Source organism: Manis javanica, chromosome 1 (assembly GCF_040802235.1).
Source record: "Manis javanica isolate MJ-LG chromosome 1, MJ_LKY, whole genome shotgun sequence".
Lineage (NCBI taxonomy): Eukaryota > Metazoa > Chordata > Mammalia > Pholidota > Manidae > Manis > Manis javanica.
The window spans coordinates 119,774,358-119,797,171 of NC_133156.1; the positions used below are offsets into that span (position 1 = coordinate 119,774,358).

The 22,814-nt window shown below is 36.3% G+C and overlaps 2 protein-coding genes across 10 annotated transcripts in view; both read left to right on the top strand.

Annotated features, from left to right (window-relative positions):
- Positions 1-7,051, top strand: part of C9 (complement C9) — a 53,119-nt gene extending 46,068 nt beyond the window's left edge. The window contains exon 11 of the mRNA XM_017670316.3: positions 6,713-7,051. The gene's annotated coding sequence lies outside the window, so the exon portion shown is untranslated. The remainder of the gene's footprint in view (positions 1-6,712) is intronic.
- Positions 7,052-14,908: 7,857 nt separating this feature from the next.
- Positions 14,909-22,814, top strand: part of FYB1 (FYN binding protein 1) — a 148,226-nt gene continuing 140,320 nt past the window's right edge. Inside the window, exons 1-2 of one of the 9 annotated variants that reach the window (XM_037002522.2) lie at positions 17,962-18,010; positions 18,820-18,893. Coding sequence is in view for 4 of the 9 variants with exons in the window: in XM_037002539.2 (XP_036858434.2) it covers positions 19,088-19,168 (81 nt within the window). In the remaining 5 variants the exon portion in view is untranslated. Of the gene's footprint in view, positions 15,071-17,718; positions 18,011-18,084; positions 18,394-18,726; positions 18,894-18,937; positions 19,169-22,814 lie in introns of those variants that run through there. The other 8 variants (XM_037002515.2, XM_037002527.2, XM_037002518.2 and 5 more) reach the window with 8 other exon arrangements.

Here is a 22,814-nt window from a genome sequence, read left to right on the forward strand (position 1 = left end):
GGCAGGGAAAATACAATTGCCTCAGCAATTATAGTTAGTGTTTATGAAGACCTGAACATCATTAATCATTGTTGAAGAAACAAAAGCCTTTCAAGATACTAAAAAGCTGTTACAGCAACTTAACTACCTTGTTCAAACTATTAACCCTACCACTTTCATAACTCGGTTTGTCTCTTTTTTTATCATTTCTGCTACTACTGTTTCTGACCATCTTCCCATAGTGCCTCCTGCATTCAAAACTCCCAAAGAGTCTGTAGAGGATGCCATGGCACAGCACCCCACTCTCCCTTCAGGACACGCATGCATTCCCCAGCTTCTGGGAGTGTTAGCTGCTGACATTTCACAGCCGAGTCTCCCTTCAGGAATTGCACTGGAAGAAAGAAGTAGCCATGTGCATGCTTACGCTCCCTACCTTAGGAAGGCCGGTGTCTGGTAACTGGTCAATGTGGTATCTAATGGGCAGCACTATTGCCTCAACTGGGACAACTCTGAAGCACCATCTCACCTTCAGAGTGCCTCATATGATTCCCCGAAGCCTCTGTTGCCAAGGGCATTCCAGTTGAGTTTCTCCTCATTCCTAATCCTGCTTCTCACACTTCGAACACATGTTTTCCCCAAGAACACACATTAGTAAACTGCATTCAAATCTCAGGTTAATCTTAGAGTCTGTTTTCAAGGAATGCTAACTGCCATAGAATCTAATTGGGTCAATTAGATATTACCCCATTATCCAATACATAGTGTTCTTAACAGGATGAGTTTTTGATGGTGGCATAAACTCCTGGTCTTCTATATTTTTCTGTATACAGTGGACTTTTGCAAAGACCTGTTTTTGTTCCAGACAGATATGGTCATAGCAGTAGGATAATTACCTAAAGCATGGTTTTTATATGTTTGCTTTAATTAAAAACAAAAACTAGACTGAGGGTATACAAGGTACTTAGGACTCATGTACTTAACAGTGAGATAACAAATATAAAAGACAAACAAAGGTCTTGAATTTGGAGAGAGTATTCAATAACTGTTGGATATTGTTATCATTGTTGCCCATTTCTAGAACTTTTAAAAATACACAAACAAATAAAAAATATATGCATGCACATATACTTAGGTAGATATAAATAGATATCTTTCCCTCCCCTGTTTTTGTTCTTTACCCAAATGGTAGTAAACTATATAGGCTGATCTCTGTCTTGCTTTTATCTCTTACCTAGTTTCCATGTAATTTTTTTCAATTGTATAAATTGAAAAATAACTAAAAAAACAAACATAAAAACAAAATAGTTTCTCCTTTTCCTACCCCCAGTGCCTGCTTCTGGCAACCACCAATCTGTTCTCTGTATCTATGAGTTTGTGTTTTCTGTTTGTTTCTTTTCTTTTCTTTTCTTTTCTTAGATTCCACGTGTAAGAGAGATAATAGGGTATTTGTCTTTCTCTGATTTGTTTTACTTAGCATGATGCTCTCAAGCACAGGTTGTTTACATACTTGGCTAGTGTATATAGTGCCGTAAGAAACATAAGGGTACGTATATCTTTTCAAGTTAGGGTTTTTGTTTTCTTTAGCTAAATACCCAAAAGTGGTATATGGCATTTCTATTCTTCATTTTTTGAAGAACCTGCATACTGTTTTCTATAGTGCATGCACCAGTTTACATTCCCAGCAACAGTGTACAAGGGTTCCCTTTTCTCCACATCTTGCCAATACTTGCTTTTTCTAGTCTTTCTGATAATAGCCATTCTAATGGGTTTGAGGAAATAGCTCATGTGGTTTTGACTCATTTCCCTGTTGAGCATCTTTTCATATATCTGTTGACCTCTGTGTGCATTCTTTGCAAAAGTATCTGTTCAGATCTTCTGCCCATTTTTTATTTTTATTTTATTTTTTTGCTATGAGTTATGTGAGTTCTTTATATTTTTGGATATCAACCCCTTATCAGATATATGATTTGCAGATATTTTCTCCCATTCAGTACATTGCCTTTTCATTTTGTTCTTGGTGTCCTTTGCTCTGCCGAAGCTTCTTGGTTTGATGTAGCCCCACTTGTTTATTTTTGCTTTTGTTCCTTTTGCTTTTTGGTGTCAGACTCAAAAAACCATCACTAACTTCTATGTCAAGGAACTTACTGCATAGGTTTTTTTCTTGTAGTTCTATGGTTTCATGTCTTACATTCAAGATTTTAATCTATTTTGGTTTAATTTTTGTGTATGGTGTAAGATAGTGGTCCAGTTTCATTAATTTGCATGTGGCTGTCCAATTTTCCCAGCACCATACATTGAAGAGTCTTTTCCCCATTGTATATTGTTGGCTTCTTTGTCATAAATTATTTCTGGACTATCTATTATCTTCCATCAGTGTATGTGTCTATTTTTATTCCAAAACCATACTGTTTTAATTACTATAGCCTTGTAATATAGATTGAAATCAGAAAGCATGATTTGTCTGGCTTTGTTCTTTTTTCTCAAGATTGCTTTAGCTATTTGGGGTCTTTTATGATTCCTTATAAATTTTAGGATTGTTTGTTCTATTTCTGTAAATGATGCCACTGAAATTTTGATAGGGATTGCATTCAATCTGTAGTTTGCTTCAGTGGGTAGTATGGACATTTTAACAGTATTAATTCTTTCAATCCATGAACATGGAATATCTTTCTATTTTTGTATCTTCAATTTCTTCCTTTAATTTGTAGTTTTCAGTATACAGGTCTTTCACCTTCTTGATAAAATTTACTTCTAGGTACTTTATTCTTTTTGATGCAATTTTAAATGTGAACTGTTTCTTAATTTCTCTTTCTAATAGTTTATTATTAGTGTGTAGAAATGCAACATATCTTTGCATATTGATTTTATATCCTGAAATTTTACTGAGTTCAATTAGTAGTTACAACAATTTTTTGGTGGAGTCTTTTGGGTTTTCTATGTATAGTATCATGTCATCTGCAAATAGTGACAGTTTAATTTCTTCCTTACAAACTTGGACACCTTTTATTTCTTTTTCTTGCCTAATTGCTCTGGATGGGCCTTCCAATACTATATTGAATAAAAGTGATTAGAGTGGGCATCCTTGTCTTGTCCCTGATCTTAGAGAAAAAGCTTTCAGTTTTTTACCATTTAGTGTGATGTAAGCTGTGGGCTTATCATATATGCTCTTTATTATGTTGAGGTACAGTCCCTCTACATCTGCTTTGTTGAGAGTTTTGGTAATAAATAGATGTTGAATTTTTTTCAAATGCTTTTCATGTCTCTATTGAGAAGAACATATGATTTTTTTTTCAAGGTACAGGTTTTTATTTAGAAATAAAGTGAGAGAATAGAGCTCCTGGCTCACGCCAAGATGGGACAAGAGAGCCCTGAACATATGATTTTTATCCTTCCTTTTGTTAATATGGTGTATCACATTAATTGATTTGTGACTACTGAACCATCCTTTCAGCCCTGGAAAAAATCCCATTTGGCCATGGTATATAATCTTTTTAATGTATTGTTGAATTCTCTTGGCTAGTATTTTGAATATTTTTGCATCTATGTTCATCTATGGCATCCTTATCTGATATCAGGATAATGCTGGGCTCATAAAAATTGCTTGGAAGAGGTCTCTCCTCTTCCACTTTTTGGCACAGTTTGAGAAGGATTGGTTTTAATTCTTTCTTTGAATATTTGGCAAAACTCACCAGTGAAGCCTCTGTTCGTGGTATTTTGTTCAGTGAGAAATTTTTAATTCTTGATTTAATCTCCATACTAGTTGGTCTGTTCAGATGTTCCATGTCTGCATCATTGTTTTGGTAGGTTGTTTTCAGGAATTTTTCCATTTCCTCTAGGCTGTCCAATATGTTGGCATATAATTATTCTAGTAGTCTCTTATGATCCTTTGTATTTCTGTGGTATCAGAAATCTCTTTTCATTTATGATTTTGAGTCTTCTCTTTTCTTCTGGGTTAGTCTAGCTAAAAGTTTGCCAGTTTTATCTTTTCAAAGAACCAGCTGTTTTGTTTCATTGATTGTTATGTTATCCTTTGTTTCTATTTCATTAATTCTGCTCTAATCTTGTCATTCCCTTCCTTCTACTAACTTTGAGCTTTGTTTGTTCTTCTTTTTCTAATTCCTTGAGGTATAAAGTTAAGCTTTTGAGACTTTTCTTGTTTCTTGATACTTATCACAATTAACTTCTCACTTCATTCCATAAATTTTGGCATGTCACATTTCCATTTTCATTTGTCCAAAGGTATTTTTTTTTATTTCTATTTTGATTTTTCTCTGACCCACTGATAGTACAGTGGCATGTTGTTGAATCTCCACATATTTGTGAATTTTCATTTTCTTCATGAAATTAATTTCTATTTTCATACTGTTGTAGGAAAAGATGCTTGATATGAACTTAATCCTTTACATTTACTAACACTTGCTTTTTGACTTAATATATGATCTCCTTTGGAAAACTTTCCATGTGCACTTAAAGAGAATGTGTATTATATAGCTTTTGAATGGAATGTTCTGTAAATATCTGTTAAGTCCATCTAGTCTATCTAACATATCATTTAAGGCCAGTGTTTCCTTATTGATTTTCTATCTGGATGATCTGTCCATTGCTGAAATGGGGTATTAAAGTCCCCTACTATTATTATATTACTGTTTATTTCTCCCTTTAGGTCTGCTAATATTTGCTGTTTATATTTAGGTGTTCCTATGTTGGGTGCATAAACATTTACAAATGTTATTTTTTCTTGTTGGACTGACCCCTTCATCATGATATAAAACCTGCCTTTGTATCTTATTACTGTCCTTGTTTTAAAGTCTATTTTGTCTGTTATAAGTATAGCTACTCCAGATTTCCTTTGGTTTCCATTTGCACAGAATATCTTTTTCTATCTTTCCTTTTCAATCTGTGTGTGTCCTTACATCTAGAACATCTTGTAGACAGTATATAGATGGAACTTATTTTTTTAATCCATTCAGCCATTGCATGTCTTTTGATCAGAGAATTTAACCATTAATATTTAAAGTAACTGTTGATGGATATATGCTTATTGACATTTTGTTGTTTTCTGGCTGTTTTTGTAGTTACTCTCTGAGCCTTTTTCTTGTTGTTTCCTCTTCCTTTGTGGTTTGATTACTTTTTTTAGTGGTATGTTTATATTCCTTTATCTTTTGTGTATTTACTATAGGTTTTTGCTTTGTGATTACCATGAGGCTTACATATAAGAACTTATATGTGTAGTACCTATTTTACGTTGGCAGTAACTTAAATTTGATACGATTGTGAAGGTCAACATTATTACTCTCACACACACACATTTTATGTTTTGATGTCACTTTTAATATCTTTTTTCTTGTGTTGCCCTTAACTAATTAATGTAATCATAGTTATTTTTACTACTTTTGTCTTTTAACATTCATACTAGCTTTATAAGTGATTAGTTTACTACTTTTACTAAATATTTACCTTTCCAGTGATATTTATTCTTTCATGTGCTTTGTTACAAATTAGTACCCATTCTTTTCAGCTTAAAGAAGTCCCTTTAACATTTCTTATAAGGTTGACTGAGTAGTGATGAAAATTTGACTTTGGTTGTCTAAAAATTCTTTCTCTCTCCTTCACTTCTGAATGATAAATTTGCTGGATAGAGTTTCCTTAGTTGGAAGTTTTTTGTTTGTTTGTTTGTTTACAGAACTTTGAATACATACTACCACTCTCTTTTGGCCTGCAAAGTTTCTGCTAAATTATCTGCTGATAGTCTTATGAGAGTCCCTTTTTATGTAACAAGTTATTTTTCACCTGCTGCTTCTGATATTCTCTCCTTGTCTTTAACTTTTGATATTTTAATTATAATGAGTCTTGGTGTGGGTCTCCTTTGTATTCTCTTATTTGGAACTCTCTGGGCTTCCTGGATCAGGATGTCTGTTTCCTTCCACAGGCTAGGGAAATTTTCAGCCATTATTTCTCCAACTAAGATTTCTTTCTCTTTCTCTCTTCTTCTGGAAGCCCTATGATGTGAATGTTTGGCCATCTGATGTCCCATAAGTCCTTTAAGCTATCTTTACTTTTTTTCATTCTTTTTTTTCTTGTTTTATCTGCTTTAATTGGGTGAGTTCCACTGTCTTGTCTGAGTTAACTGGTCCTCCTCTGCTTCATCCAGTCTGTTGTTGATCTCCTTTAGTGTTTTCTTTTTTTTTTTCAATTCAGCTGTTGTATTCTTCAGGTCAGAGACTTTATTTTGTGCTTTCTTATATTTTCACCTCTCTGTTAAAGTTCTCACTGTTCATTCACCTTCTTCCCAGGTCAGTGAGCATCCAGAATTAACAAATGTTAAGCACATATATATCATATATACTTTATATATGTATTTATGTACAGAAGATACTATTTGTATACATGTGTGCATACATATACATATACAGAAATACTTCAGAACTTCTTTTTAAGAAAAACAATTACAGATTCAGTAGAGTACTTTGTACTATATCACCTCCCCTGAGAAAAAGGTTGAGCATCATTCTTCTATTCCACACTACTCAGATACAGTCACTTTCATTAAGTTAATGTGTATCTTCTAGTCCATATTTTATACTTGTGGTAAATATGTAGGTAACAATTTTAAAAATTCAGTATTGTTTTGGATGTTTTAAAAATTTACATAAATGGTATTTACTGAATTTTAGTTTTGTAGTTTAACTTTACTAATGTTTAAGAAAACTGAGATCTGCATTTTGCTTTACAGGTAATCATCTGAAATCTTATTACTTTGTTTTGACAAAGAAGAGCAACTGAAGCTGTGTTTCTAGTACCAAGAGGATCTGCTTAGTCTTTCATTCTGGTGGAATTAATTAGAATCCTAACAGATAAGTGAGATTTTAGCCCAAGTGTTAATTATCACAAGTTAGCTAGGATGACTAACTTCCTATGTCAATCTAGCTTTAATTTTTAATTGAAAAACAGTTTTTTGTAACAAAAATTTCTTTAAAAAACATGTACTTTCCTAAACAAAGATTCATAGGCTCAATTTTATCATTCAACCATACTTTCAGCTCTAACAATAAAATTTGTATTATTACAGGAATGTTCTTTGCCTTTCTAAGCAAATATACTTATTCAGCAACACAGTCTATATGTTAGGATTTGACTTCAATTTTGGATAATTGATTTGTAAGCATAAGCTAACTTGGTCTCTCATTATCTGAAGTGTCAGTCTAGCGTGTTGTGCTCTTAAAGTATCTGTAGTCTCCAAAAATCCATTATATTGGCATGCAGGACTTCTTTTTCTACCTGTTTCCCCCTATGTGGAGTATCCTGCTGCTTTCTCTGTGATTCCTTTAAATTTTCAGCTATGCTTTGCCTACCCTTTAGCCAACCGACTGAGAATTAAAAAAAAATTTTTTTTTAATTTTTATTTGGTTCTTTTTCAAGTCTGATCATTCTTTTTCTTTCTTAGCCTACTGGATTTTTTTTCTACTTTCATCTGTTTGAACATGTTAAATATATTCATATGGTAGTCTCAGTTTTTTTCAGAATATATAAATTTTGTACTACAATTTTTTGTCTGTTAATACTAACTGATTCTCATGGCATTTTTCCTTCCTTGAGTAGTAATATTTTTATTACAGGCTTAGTCTCCCAATTAGTGGAAATTGTTTCCTGTGGGAATCCCGTCTTCTCTGGGTAGTGAAGATATTCCTGGAGCTAGTTTGCTTCTTGGGATGTCCTATTGTTTTCATCTGCTTTGTAACAAATTTCTTGGTTCAGTTTTCACATTTTGTGTTTATGGATAATGAAAGTCAAGTTCCCTTCCCTTATACATATAATATTAAATCTTAAGACATCATCTTTCTTTTCACCTACCATTTACTTTAAGTAAAATGCTGTCCAACTTTCCCCTCCCTCAACCAATGCAACCCCTTTATCCTTCATTCACCTCCTGTGTTTCTACTCTTCCCAGACCAGTGGCTCCCCACATAGTTGCTCATTAAGTTTATCTGATTAGCTCTTTGTAAAAGGCCAAAACCGAATTGATGTCCATCCCAAACCAATGAAACCAAAAGCTTTGGTGAATCCTTCCTGGCCATAGTTCTTTTTTCTTTTCTTCTTCTTCTCCTCCTCCTTCTTCTTTTTCTTCATCTTCTTCTTTCTTCTCCTTCTTCTCCTTCTTCTCTTTTTAATAGTCTAGTTACTCTAATCTATAGCCAGGGCTGAAAATCTCTATGCTGGACCCAGACCAATTAACCTCTGGTGAAATCTCCAGTTCTCCAGGAATCAATTCTCCATATTCCCAGAGCACATTTCCCTCTGTTTTTCTAGCACTAATCACATTTAATCCCCTTATACAAGATGAATACCCCTTATAGCTTGGAAATGTGTCTTACATCTTAAACCTCATTCTATTCCCAGCACCTAGACAGTATCTGGCACATCGTGGTACCACAGAGTAAGGGGATGAATAAATGGATGGGTTGAGGGACTTAAAGTTGAAGTCCTATAAATCACTAAGATTTGATAACCCTTTGTTTCCTCTACGATTTCTTGCCTCCCCCACCCCACTCCCCCCACAAAACAATAGAGCTGTTGGCTTCGTTGGGATCATATGGAATGAAAAACACCAGGACCTTTCAATTTAAGATCCCACCCCTAGAGACAGTCCTTGCTGCCAAATGAAAAGCAACATGCTTCATGAAAATCTTACCAACCTCTAAACCTTCTGTCTTAGATCCACAATGCTTATTTTCCTCCTCAAACTCCTATGATGTTTCCATTTTTTTAAAATTCCCTAATGAGGAAAATCAGCAGCGAAATATTCCAGGACTGCTTTCTCCCACAGGCAATGCCAATCTCTTGCTAACAAAATTAAATCAAAAAGATAATGTTGCTTAAAAAGACTTAAAGATAATTGCCAAAGTGCTTTATATGATTAATATGTTCTGGAAGTTCCATTACAGATCTGTTCCATGCAATTTCATACTTGTTTACATAGTTGCACCTCGCTTGGTCATTCATTGATACATCATGTATTCATTTGTCAAACTGATCACCTACCACAGACACAGTACTTTGCTTTTGCTAGTCTTAGCTCTCCAGTTTAACTCTGTGTATCCAAAGGACAAGGTATATTGTCTTAGTAAACAAAAACTACTAGGTCATATCATATGAAATTGCCTCTGTTCAGTCATATTATACCAAAAAAAATAACAATTTCATATCATCCAGTTTAATATCTAGACTTATGAGTAAAAAGGCTACCCACAAGCAAAGGTGATTAAGGATGCTAACTGTAGTGTATACTTAAGCCTATGAACTTTTGAAAAGGTCTGAGGATCTTAAAAATTATATAGAAAGAAAAAAATCAAAACACAAAGGGAAATCAGAATAAAATTTAATACATGTTTAACTAAATATCAACAATGTTATTTTGACTCCTTTGTTATTCTTACCATTAATAAACATTTCATATATTTATAAATGAATTTAAGTTAGTTTTTCTCACTGCAGAAATCCTTAAGAATGCACATGATTCTGAGACACCACAGCAAAATTATTTATTGGCAAATAATTTCAAAAGCAAAATTTTTAAAAGTAATTTTCAAATTTTCTTTTAACAATTTTCTTCTGTCTTATTGGATATGGGATGCATTTTCATATATTGGGTGTGATATGGAGATGGTGCTCTAAAATAGAAGTGCCACACCCATTAGGCATTAAAATAGACTTGTGAGCTCAAGAGAATTCTGATTCCCTATCCCCAGAAAGGGAAATAATTAGGATTTGTTAAAGGTGTACAAATACTGACTCTGCTATTAGATAATCCACTGTTGAGAGACTTTTTGATGTAGAGTGTCTGGATCAAGGTAGGTTTATCATAGTAATTTCTAAGAATTCTTTTCACCTTTGTGAATTATAAATGTCAAACAAGATAAGAACTGAGCCTTGACAAGACCCCCTTCGGGTCAGCTTAATGATTTACTAGTCACTTCTATGGCAATGGTGAGAAAAGTGCAGGTTCACTGTTGATAGGGAAATCCCAACTCCCTTCAAAGATAGGGATCTGGTGGAGCATATCCAGCAGGGGGCACCATTGAGACACCAGAAACTGTCCATCAGGATGGGCACAGAAAGTCTCTAGACTTAAACTAAGGTAAGAAACTGGGGGAGACGAGGGCCTCCTGGCTGCCAGGCATTACATGGCTTAGCCTGGATTGTGGTTAGGAGAAAACAGACTCCTAAAAGGGAACTCGTAGGTTGGTCCGGGTAAACAGAGCACACACAGTAAAACTGTCCCCACCTCCATGCTCCCTGAGGGGGCATATCACAATTCAAGGAAAGGGACATGTGAGGAAAACAGTCTTCTGAAACTCAGGTCATACATTTGGGTCATTACACGGAAACCCGGACATTATCAAAAGGACCTAAAGAAGTTGGGGGTGGGCATTCATGTTCCTTTGGGCCTAGAAGCTTCAGAGAATTGTTCCATTTTTACTTTTACACTTTTCCCTTTTTATATTCAAAACTCAGGTTGCTTAGTCATTCTGCTGATTTCATGGTAGACAACAACTTACACCTGCCAACTGGTAAATGTCTGAGGTGCTACTCAACCTGGCTTTACCACTGTCTCCCCAGGGCCCTTGGATTGTGGATCCACAGGGACGCTGCGTACAACAGCCCCCAACGGCAGCTCCTGTTGCCCAAAAGCTATTTATGAAAACAACCCAAATAGGCTCAGCTGTAGTTAATTAAAAAAAGAAAATGAAACGATTCTCTCTCTCTTCTTCTCTCAGTCACACACACATACACACAAACTTATAAATAATTAGAAAGACAAACATCTATCTTTCCAACCACACTCCCTCCAGCTCCACCACCCCTCCCTTTTGTTCATTACTCACTACCTTGCTAAGAGCAATGGGTCAATAGAATGGGATGGTGTGGCTTTTTAACAATGTACAAGTTACTAAGGCCCTAAGCCAAGATATGCTCAGGGATAATATCTCCATAGAGTCTCTAGGTTGACTCGTTAAGATAACGCATATAATGACCTTGGCACCCAATAAACAAGTAATAAATGGTAGCTGTTGCTATTGCTATCATGCAAAGCTACTGATATAAATCCTTCCAAATATACTCTAACATTTTTAACATTTAATAAGCCAAGAAAATTCTATCTGAAAACCAAGTATAAGGTTTTATGGCAGAGTAGCTTACTATCCTTCTCTAAATAGTGGGTTCAGTGATTTTTTTACAGTTATTTTTTTATTGTGACAAAATATACATAATATAAAATTCACCATTTTAGCTAGTTTTAAGCTTACAGTACAGTGGCATTAAGTACATTCACATTGTTGTGCAACTATCACCACTACTGATTTCCAGAACTTTTTCATCTTCCCAATCTGGAACTCTATACCTATACCAGTAACTCCCCATTCCCTACTCCCCAGTCCTGGCAACCACTATTCTGTTCTCTGTATTTACGCATTTGATTATTTCAGGTTCCACATATAAGTGGAATCATAGAATATTTGTCCTTTTGCACCTGACTTGTTTTATTTAATGTAATGTATTCCAACATATATCAGAATGTCATTGTTTTTTAAGGCTGAATAATATAAAATGTAGTATAAAAATATCATACATACATCACATACCTATGATATATATATATACATATATATATATATATATATATATATGTATATATATATACCACACTTTATTTGGCCAAATACCCAGAAGTGGAGTTACTGGATCATTGGTTGAATCTATGTTTAATTTTTAGGAACCACTAACTATTTTCCACAACAGTTGCATCCTTTTACATTTCTGTCAGGAGGGCACAAGTGTCCCAGCTTCTCCACATTCTGGCCAATACTTGCTATTTTCTGGTGGTTTTTTCTTTTTTTAAAAAAATAAAATAGCCATCCTAATGGATATGAAATGGTATGTCGTTGTGGTTTGGGTTTACATTGCCATAATGATTGGTGATGTTGAGCATCTTTCAGGTGTTTACTCTCGTTGTCATAGATTTTCTTTGAAGAAATGTCCTTTCAAGTCCTTTGTCTATTTTTTAATCATTTTTTTATTGTTGAGTTGTAGAAGTTCTTTATATATTCTGGATATTAATCTTTTATCAGATACATGATTGGCAAAAATTTTCATCCATTTTGGGTTTTTTTTACCCTATTGATGTGTCCTTTAATACACAAAGTTATTAATGTTGATGCCTAATTTATCTATTCTTTTCTTTTGTTCCTTGTGCTTTTGATGTCATACTCAAGAAATCATTGGATCCAATGTCAATTTTGTCATGAAGTTTCCCCTGTTTTCTTCTAAGAGTCTTAGAGTTTTGTTAGCTCTTACGTTCAGGTTTTGATCCATTTTGAGTTAATTTTTGTGGTATTTAATATTTTGTGGTAATTAATATGGCATAAGGTAAGGCTCCAACTCCATTCTTTTGCATATGGATATCCAATTTTCCCAGTATCATTTGTTGTTCAGTGACTTTTTTTTTTTGGAACCATGTGCTAGCCCACTTAAGTCAATCAGCTTGAAAGAGATTAAAGAGAAGAGGGTCAGGATAACATTGAATCTTTTCACAAATTATGTTTTAATAAATCTGTTTCCACAACTACATTATATATACTCCTAAGCCTTCCTTGTAACATTATTAAGTAGAAGTATTAAGTTCTAAAAGGCATGCTAGAACTGAAAATCAAAACATTCCTATTCTTCTGGTCAAAAGGAAATGGTGTCAGTAGGTTACATGCAGGTATAGATAAGTTTATGTCAGGTCATAAATAATTTGTATTTAGGCAGGCTCCTGCCTGACAAATACTAACTTGAACAATAAGACATAAAAAAGACTAAGTCTGAGTCACTTTTTGAATGAAAAGAATGGTGATTCTAAGGTGAGAGGAAGGAGTAGGAGGAGGAGGAGGAGAAAGGAGGGAAAAAGACAAAATCAAGGAAAAAGTGAAATCTGGAGATATTTTTTAATTGTTTTAAAATTTTTGGAATCATATTCTAAAAGTGCCAAAAAAAAGTATAAGGCTTCACTAATATTTATCCTATTTATCCTGTACTGAAATGGAAATATTCCTATTTTAAAATTAAACAATCTATGAAAATGAGTATATTCATACCTGCCATTAATTGACAGTGGGAAAGGATAAGAATTCAAGAAATGGTGGAGTGATCAGTTACCCCTTTGTCATCTCCTCTGAGTCTATATGTAATCCGGGAGGAAAATCCTGGGCCAAATACCTCTAAAACCAAAATCAGTCAAAGAGAGAAATAAAGTTAAGAAACCCATTTATTTCTTACAAGCAGTCGCCCGGTCTCTCTCTTGACCAGGCTGCAGCAGAAGAGAGGAGAACTCCATCCAACCTCTCCAGTCCAGATAAACTTTCACATGCCCTTGTAATTACCTATTGATATGTAGATGTAATCTTCTCCACCCCTTGGAAACACCTATTGATATGCAGATGCACTAAAGCCAGGAGAGAGATTCTGGAAATATTACAATTTTACCCACCCTATAAAATCCCAAGGCACATCTCTTTGTTTTCCAAACTTTCCGAACTAACTGACCTGTTGAGAAGGAAATTGAGAATTAATTAATTAATGAAGGACAAAAGGAAAAATTGAAAGGTTGATTTTTCATGTAGGACGTTTCCCTTTATTTACTTAAGTGCAAAATTATTAACAAACTGTCAAGTGAACTGACCAACCCAGTGAAGGTGTGTACATTGATGATGTCAGTTAAATCTCCTTGTCTTGGAGATCCAGTGAGATAGAAGGATTACAACTTAGATTCTACTTCTGAGAAGTCTTTTCCAAGACTGAAGAGGTGAGAAGCCATGAGAGGAGAATAGCAAGACTCAACAGACTCTGTAGAGCCTTATGAGACCCACAATATTCAACAGAAGGTAAAATACTAATTATAGCCAAAATAGCAAAAAAAAAAAGTGATAAGTAAATTAATATACAGCATAGAATTCTATAAACTTTGTTCTTTGTCTCTTTGCTTCCCAAGTTAATTGGTTTGATGGCAGACTCCTTAAGCAAAGTTTATTTGCTTAAAAGTTATTTCTCCATTGTCTTATTTTAGCAGTTCTTTTAGAGTTTAGTAAACATTTGGCTGGGGTTGGGTTTAAATCATAAAGACAATTGTTCCCTGATTTTCTTGAGTTTAAATACAGCTTACTCATCCTATTGAAATATAGTGGGGACTCTCCTGCTGGAAAATGAATCAATTTTTTACTGAAATGAGTTGTTTTTTCCAGAGTACTGATGTTCTGAAAGGGTTAAGGCCTCCTTTCAGAGAAAATAGAAAGTACGAGAGTGAAATTCCATTTTGTTTTCAAAACAAAAAGTGAAAGAAAAATAAGCCAAATCAAGGAACTGCCCATTTCCTCCCGCACAGTCTTTTCAAGTATGCCTGTTCTTATCCTGCTTTCTTCCTGCTCTTTCCATTTGGCAGTTCCATATCTATCCAAGCAGGGAGACTAGAATTTCCTTGAATTTCTATGAATCTATTTTGTGAGTTTGAGTTGTTCTTTGCTAGCACAGTTCAAATGCACGTGATAAAAAAAAGACAAGTTTGCAAAATCATGGAAGTGTTAGCTGACCAGTTCCCAAGTCTGGAAACTTGAGGGTTCATTTAACATTGTGCTTTAATTTCATCATCAAAGAGCAGCAATGTAGTGACCATGTTCTAATGTTTAACAATATTTTAGCCGAGAGCTTTCCTACAGCTTCCTATAAACGATGGGCTTTAAAGGAGACTGTTACACAGCAGATTTTGCATGCAAACGTGTACTGCTTGCATCAGATTCTCAAAGGAACCCATGAGCCAAAAACACTTTAAAAAAATAAAAGCTGCTCTAGGATCTTAGAGTGACAGAAGGAAGTATGAAAATTAATTTGCACTGGAGGAGTTTCAAATCCAGTTAGGGAGCCAGACTTAATGCAGCAGCTGATACCATGGGAGAACCATGAAAGAAAAATACATTAAATAGCTTCATTTCGTGGTGAGTCTACAGGAGTCCACAAAAAGGGGGAGAGAGTGAGCAGCAGAGAAGGCTTCCTGGAAGAGGTGAGACTCAACATCCCTCTGTTCTCCTAACTTGGGGGTCTTATGCAGACACATTAGTGCTGGGCACATAAAGTAGATAATGGTTTGTTTCTTCCATGGAAGGTTTGTCATTTCAGGAAGGTGAACTCAAGTAAGAGTTTATAAGTATTTCTAACCATCTATGCTAACCATGCTTTTTTTTAAGGCTGATAGAACAAAATTGACAATGCTTTTAAATAATGAATTTTTATTTCTGCTTTCTTCATCCACTTGTAAATTGACTTTTAAAAAATGAAGGTGGTTTCAGTGAACCACCCCTTATCTCGGGCCTTACTGTCTCCACCTACTTGTCACTTTCAATGAATGCCAAAGGACAGGCTCATTTTACCAATCCCTAAACAAAAAGTCTTCTGGAATGCAAATTTACGAAAAGAGAATGCATGCTCAAGTATTTGAAGACTTTTAACCACTTTTGCATTCTCTGAGCTACTCTCCCTTTCACTGGCAGGAATAAATGTATAGTGCCCATACCATGAAAATACAACTATCTTCTTCAGATGATATGGCTATATTATCTGTCATCTTCACTGAGTTTCCGGTTTTACCGTTCTGATAAGAGACTTAGTACTTCATTGACTCCACAGGAAATGTTCTCACACACATGATACTTGAAATACATAATTTTGAGAGTAAAGTGATTATGCCCAAAAAGTAGAAATAAAAACTTCTTGGTGGATTATGGGTTATGGTTGGGAGCTTCAGCCCTTACCTGCTTTTCCTTAGCCAAAATACTTCCTTTAAATGTATGTTTTGAGAGACTGCTGAATAGATGTCAATAGCAAATAAAAATTACCTTAATCTTCATTTAGAAATAAGCACCAATTGAAATGGAACTCAAATTAATGAATTGAAATGCAAGGTTCTTCTAACTGGAGACTTGTCCAGTTGCTACACTGTTGATGGGAATTGCTCGATTTCTGTGGATTATCTAATTTTTGTCCAACTTACTGGTACAGAGAGGCAATCATTGAATGATCAGGAACAAGCAATTATTACTTAGTGCATGGTGAAAATACATTATTAAACCCAGTAGTAAATAGTGTCAGAGTGTTGGGATTATTTCTACCTGCAAAGCTTGCATGGGGACCTGTTTACCATTTCATGAGTGTTAGTCATCTGCTCCTCCTCTTTGAGATCTGACTTGTCTGAACCTTTGAATTACCTGGGAAACTTAAAAATACTGATGCTTGGGTCTCAAACGAAAAAATCTTGACTTAACGGTCTGGGGTGAAGCCTGGGACCTAGGAATTTTAAAACTTTCCCAGGTGATTTTAAACCACTGTTTTTGATCCAATCCTGTGCCTGCACTGTTAACCTCTGTTTCAGCTGATAATGGATAAGAGGCTTTCTGGTTAGTTTAAAAATGTCTCCATTTCAAGGCCTTCTTCTGGCAAATGTGTTATATCTAAAAGCAAGCCTGGTCCCCCTACCTGTCTTACCTTCATCTTCCTCCTCAATTCATTCATTGAGCATTCATGTGCCAGAGACTATGCAGTTTCAGATTCCTGACTACACACATAGCTCCTGACCACTCCTCAAGCCCCACTCTTCTTTAAAATGCCTAAGGTTTTCAAGGCAGTAGTATCAAGCTCCTTTCTACCCCTGAAATTTGCTGCCTGCTCCACCTTTTCCTGTCAATGATTCTATCCATATTTCCAATCACATCTTAACTTTGAAAACATTTTCATTTTAACAAATAAATAATAAGGAAATTTTTTTCTAATAAAGGATTTTTGTATTGTCATGGTAATAATTAGTATTAGCTTGGCACCAAATGAAGAAATTTGGTGCCCCTCTACTAGTTAAATGAGGTAGTACTTAGAAGACGTTTAAGAAATTTGCAACCCAAAATTAAGCAATCAGTTGTCTTTCCTTTGCAAGAAGAAATGAAGATGATCTTTTTGCCCTGAAAATTATTTTAGTATCAGGGCTCTGTATTCAAAATAAAGGAGATAAATCTATGTACCAAAAGGTGTTAAAACAGGAACTATAGATGATTTGTGGGAAATCTGCTTCTAGGGATCAAATACCATGCCCTTAACTCAAGGATATCTAGTTCACTGGCATGAGTGACTGAGGTGTCTGATGCTAGCAAGTTTTACTAAAAATTAACATATGGACCTAGACTGGCATGTATTTTATATTTTAAATGAGCTGAATGACATCCTATTATAAGCTTATGAATGTTTCCACCATTTAAATATTGGTGAAATAGGTTTAAATACATTGGAATTGTTTATTAAAATTATCATGATCCTTTTGTTCTTTTTAAGATTACAATTATGATTTTAACAACTACTATATACTCAAAATAGAAAAGTCAAAAAGTCAGCAAAGTACAAAACAAGAATTACTTGTAATAATATCTCCACCCAAGTCAACCACTGTTAACATTTTAGACTGAGTCCTTCATTCATTGAGTAGATAGAGATAGATAGATAGACAGGTAGATAGATAGACAGATAGATAGATAGATAGATAGATAGATAGATAGATAGATAGATAGATAGATAGATAGATGATAGATGATGGATAGATAGATAGATAGATAGCCACAAATAGAGATTTTCTATAGAACAGGTTAATAATGTACATAGAACTTAATATCCAGGCACTGTTTAAAAAGGCTATGTCAGTCTTTCAGACTTCAAAACTTCACCTGTACCTGTTCTCATATTATTAAAGTGTAATAACTGGATGAACCAACCAGTTATACAAATGCTCTGAAGGCTGAGATAACATGCAAATAAACCTTACATATCAATGTGTGAAAACCGGACAGACCACACAGTTTAAAAAAGGAAGTACACTCTGCAAAGCTAACTTGCACATTCACTGTCCGAGTTACAGCATTCTCAGGGTCGCCGTATGCCAAGCACATCAACTCTTAAAAAAATAATGGTAAGTAATAGATTTTATGGCTCTCCTCCGTCTCCTGGAGAACATCTAATCTTCTTCATGTAGAGCAGAGAAGGGTGGGGGCGCTTCACAGGCACATCCTCCAAGTCTTTGGAATTTTTGCTTGACCCACTGTTGTTCATTTGCTAAAAGCTGCTGAGTCTTTACTATGCCAGTTGAGAGATTGTGGCTTCAGGAGTTCCTTTTTCTGCTTCGAGCCTTCAGAATAGAGGAAGAGCTATGCCTTTCAGAAGGAAAATGACATTGTTTGTCTTTGCCTCTTAAGATAGTTGGGTGCCAGAACCAGTAATGTAGTCAAGTTTCTTATTATGAACATTTTGGATCCCAGAAGAGAACTCCATGATAAATGTTGGGCGACATCGCTGGTGAGTGCCACTTTGACGACACAGTGGATTTTATGAAAGTAGCTCTTTTATTTTAAAAATATTTTTTATTATTTTAATTAAGAGAAGCAAACTCAGTCCAAATAGTCCAAACCTTAAGGACAGGTTGTGTTTCCAAAAGTTGATGGAAAGTCATTATACGGAACACACTTAAAATAGTGACTGGGTTCCCAGTTGTACCATAAAAACTAACTTAACCCATAATCTAGCTGAACTACAGTGTTAACATTCTGCTACATCTTTTTTTATTATTATTATTATTTCTGTGTAAAACTTGGCTGTGTTCGTATACATGTGGTGTTCTTATGCTCCCAGAATCTAGAAGAGAGCCAACTTTCTATCCCTCACTTCCCCTCCCCTACTCCTCTGTCCCTGGAAAACTGGAGATTGGTTATCCCTTCTCTGCAGTGGAGAAGATTACTGCCTTTGCCAGCCCCTGAAGAGAGGTGAGAAGAGAGGGACTGAGACAGTGACTCCTACAGGTACTCACTTGGGGGAGGCAGTGCGCTACAGGGATTGGAATAAAGAGAGCAAAGGGTTAGTGGCGTGTGTTTGTAGTCTGGAAGCTTCTGAGCCAGAATGGGGAAAGTGCAGAGGTAGAGAGAGTGCAGCCTTGCCATGGAGGAAAGACAGGAGAAGAGATGGGGTCAGAGCTGCAGAGTCATAGGGGAGAGGAATGCAGAGCGGTGGAGGAAACGGCAGCAAGCGGGCCCTCCCTTCAGCTGTCCTTGTAGAGGAAGGAAGGGTACCTGTCAAGGTAGGAATTACAAGCCCCTCTAATGTTTCTAAACTGGGTCTTTAGGTCCAGGATTCTTCAAAAAAAGCTTGACCTGAATTACTGATGTCCTTTTAAAAAATAAACGAGGGCACTGTGGTTTATAGTTATTTGGATTTTCTTAGAGGGAACAGGATGACAATAACAGGGGAAAAAAAGGAAGGAAAGTTTAACTAGATAGCATGTGTTATACTACATAAGCAATGTTTTCTTAAGAGATTACCATCTTCTTTCTTCAAAAGTAACACGTATTATTAAACAAAATTTCTCAGCAATATAGATAAGTAGAAATGATAGATAGGCAGAAATGAAACTATATATTTTCTATAGGTCTATCTATAGGCAATCATTGTTAAGGCAATAATTTTTAAGTTTATTTTATAAATACAATTTTCTGTATGTGTTATCATACTTTATAAACTATTTTCTTACCTGCTTTACTTAAAGTATCTTGAATAATAACTGTTATGATGTCATTTTTAATGATGAATAATTTTTAATGACTGCATGGTAATCTATAACTTATTTTCCATCAGTTCCATATAGTTGGATATTTAGATTGTTTCTTGTTTCATTTTTCTTTTTTATTGTAATATAGACAAGACTGTCACAAGCATGCTTCTATATACATTTATAAAAATACTGATTATTTTTTATTGGCAGAACTGCTACAAGAATCGCTTAGTGAACAGATAGATATATTCAAGACTTTTAACACAAGTTAGCCTCTTGTTAAACAATGTATTTTGAAGTTTACTAACTATATATAGTGGCATGGTGAATGAATTTCCAAGTTGCAATTACAGTATTTACATGCCTACTTTTGTAGCATGTCAAGATTATACTTAAAGAGAAAATAGATTCCCCTTCATTTCTCTCTCCCCAACATTGCTTCTCACATTTCTGTGACACATTGCAGAGAGGCACATAGCAAATTAAAGGAGAGAAAACTCCTCCTACTTTTTCTCCTTGAAAAACATAATAGTACAGTCAAAAGGCCATATTCCTGACTCTTATGCTTTGCTAATTAGTTATTTTGCTTATTAGTTGTTTATGTTTTTCACAAGTCAGTTAAGTTTTGAGTTTGTTTCCTTATCCAACATTGACAGCAACTATCCCACAGGGTTGTTATGCAGAGTAAATAAGATTGCAATTATAAAGCACCTATTACAGTGCAGGTACCAGCCAGACACTGAAGGAATGTTGGTTCCCTTCCTTCCAGCCTTAAATAAAAAATTTCCTAAATAGGCATAAAGATTGCATGTGGACAGAGGAGGAGAATAATAATTGCAGTTAACATTTGTGAGCCCTGACATACAACATTTCACAAAATCCGCTAACAAGCCTTACAAATACTTACTGCTATTACTTTACGTTCCTGCTGAGACAGCTGAGTCAGCTGAGTCTTGGGAAGGGTAAGTCGCGTGCTCTCAGTTCACATAGCTGCTAAATACTGGGACTGGAATTTGAGTACAATTTTGTCTGATCTCAGAGTCTGAGATTTATACATTATGCTGTAGCCAAGAAAAAGCAGGTACAGAGGAAACAACAGGGTGGTCCCAGATAAACCCAGGACTGGCTTTTAGGAGGGTGAGGGGCTAGGCTGGTGACCACCCCTGTTAGACTTGGATTCAGCTGTTGTAGCCACTTTTGCTGTTGCCACTATGAATTGTCCTATTTTCAGAATGCTTACTTTCTTGATTTCTGGCAAAGCCCACTGGGATGGGAGAGCAAAGGGGTCCCTGGCTTCTGGGCTCTGCACCCGTGTTCAGAAAGGGGGACTGAATCATCACCCACTCCAAGCTCACCTGCTGTGTTACTGGTGTGACTGACCCTGCCTCCTCAAACTCTAACTTATTGGTAGGAGAACTGTGGAAACTTGTGGGAAGGAGGCACAAAAATATTTGGGGTTTTGTGAAAACAAGCACATCAGCTATTTAGACTGATAATTTTAGCCACATGGTGGCGAGGAGAGCTGGCTTCCAGGCCAGCTCCCTGTAGCCCCCAGTGGGACCCTGACCCAGTTTCTCCAACTCCCTCTCAAGCTGCTCAGTAAAGGTACAGAATTGGCCTAGGATTTTGGCAGCGTTCTTTATGATTCCATATTTTAGAAGTGAAAGGACACGACATTACGATTCTACTTCTCAAACCTTAGCCCCTGAGGAAATTAACTTTATCAGCAACCTTAGATGAATCAGCTCACTTCATAGTCCTAAAATGGAAATAATTGAATGATGCCTGCCCACAAAACAACTATTTTTGGGTACATTTCAATTTATTGAGTTTTCTGGAATAAAAGGAGGCACCTATAGCTCATGTACACATTTGTGTATGTTCATGGTGAGCAAGGAGAAAAGTCCGTTAGGAATTAACTTAGAAGGTTCTAAGAAACGAAGTAAAAACTGGTCTTCAGGTTTTTGTTAGTTTGTTTCTGTCCTTTCACTTGCCTTGTAATTCACATGTGAATTACACAGGAGGAGCAAGAACACGGGGTGAACGGCACAGGTGAGGGCCTGGCTTCCTAGAGCTCACGCCTTGTGCAGTGGGTCTGGAGTTTGGCTTGCTTCCACATCGCCTGGAGGTCAGGGACCGGGCCTAAGAATTTGCGTTTCTAATTAGTCCCCACATGCTGCTGATGGTGGTGATCCCAGCATGTGGAGAACCGCTGCTCTGTGGAAATGAAGGATCTAAAGCTAATCCATAAGTAACATACCTTAGCATGACCTCTGAAGGAGGAAAAGAAGAAGCTGGGATAAAGCATATAAAGGAGACATCCTCTGTAAATAGGGGCCTGGGCTCTGATGAGGTGATACCTAAACTGAAGCAGTTTTTCTCCCCTCTGCTGCTACGTCAGACCTCCTCTTAGGGCCCCAACTAACACCAGCTAAACGGAAAACTGGTGGTGGGAGGCAGAGCCCAGTGAGACTGAGAATTGCTGCTCCCAAGAGTGAGAATGAGCTGGGCAAGGGGAAAGTGACGGAAAGACCCCGTCAGGCAGAGCAAAGGGCAGGTGGAGTAGATCTGAGGCAGAAGGGAGCCTGGGCCTGCAGGAGGACAGGGTGGCTGGAGGATAGAGCAAGAGGAAAGAGAGTGGCCCGAGGCGGTTTTAAGAAACAGACAGCAGCCACATGATTGCTGGGCCTTGACAAAAGAATTCAATTGTTATTGCATTAAGGGCAGCAGTCCTTAGAGGCCCGTCGCAGAGGAGCAAGTGCCCTTATTTGATTTACGTGTTGAGAGTAGGGCCGTTTCTGAAGTGATGTGGGTCCTTTACCGACAGCCTTGACCACAGCTTGGGGCTTAAATATTGACTATTTCTCCCTCATCCTTCAAAATTGGGGCCCCCAGTTTGAACACAGCTAAATTCGAGAATAAGTGTAGGGTTTCTTAGGGGATCGGGTTTGGAGAACTTCAGAGAACTTGAATGTCTGCAGTAGGGTTCCAGTTAAGAACTGGCGACCCAGTGTAATAAATCAGAGGGCGCAGAACTAAGCTAGAAGGATCCGTCTGAGACAGGGTCCCAGCTAAACGCTTTCACGGAGAGTGTGATGCTTGCCTTTATCATGTAAGCTGGAGGGGTCTTGCATCCTGGATGCTGTGGGAATATCCCCTCATGGAAATCATCCAC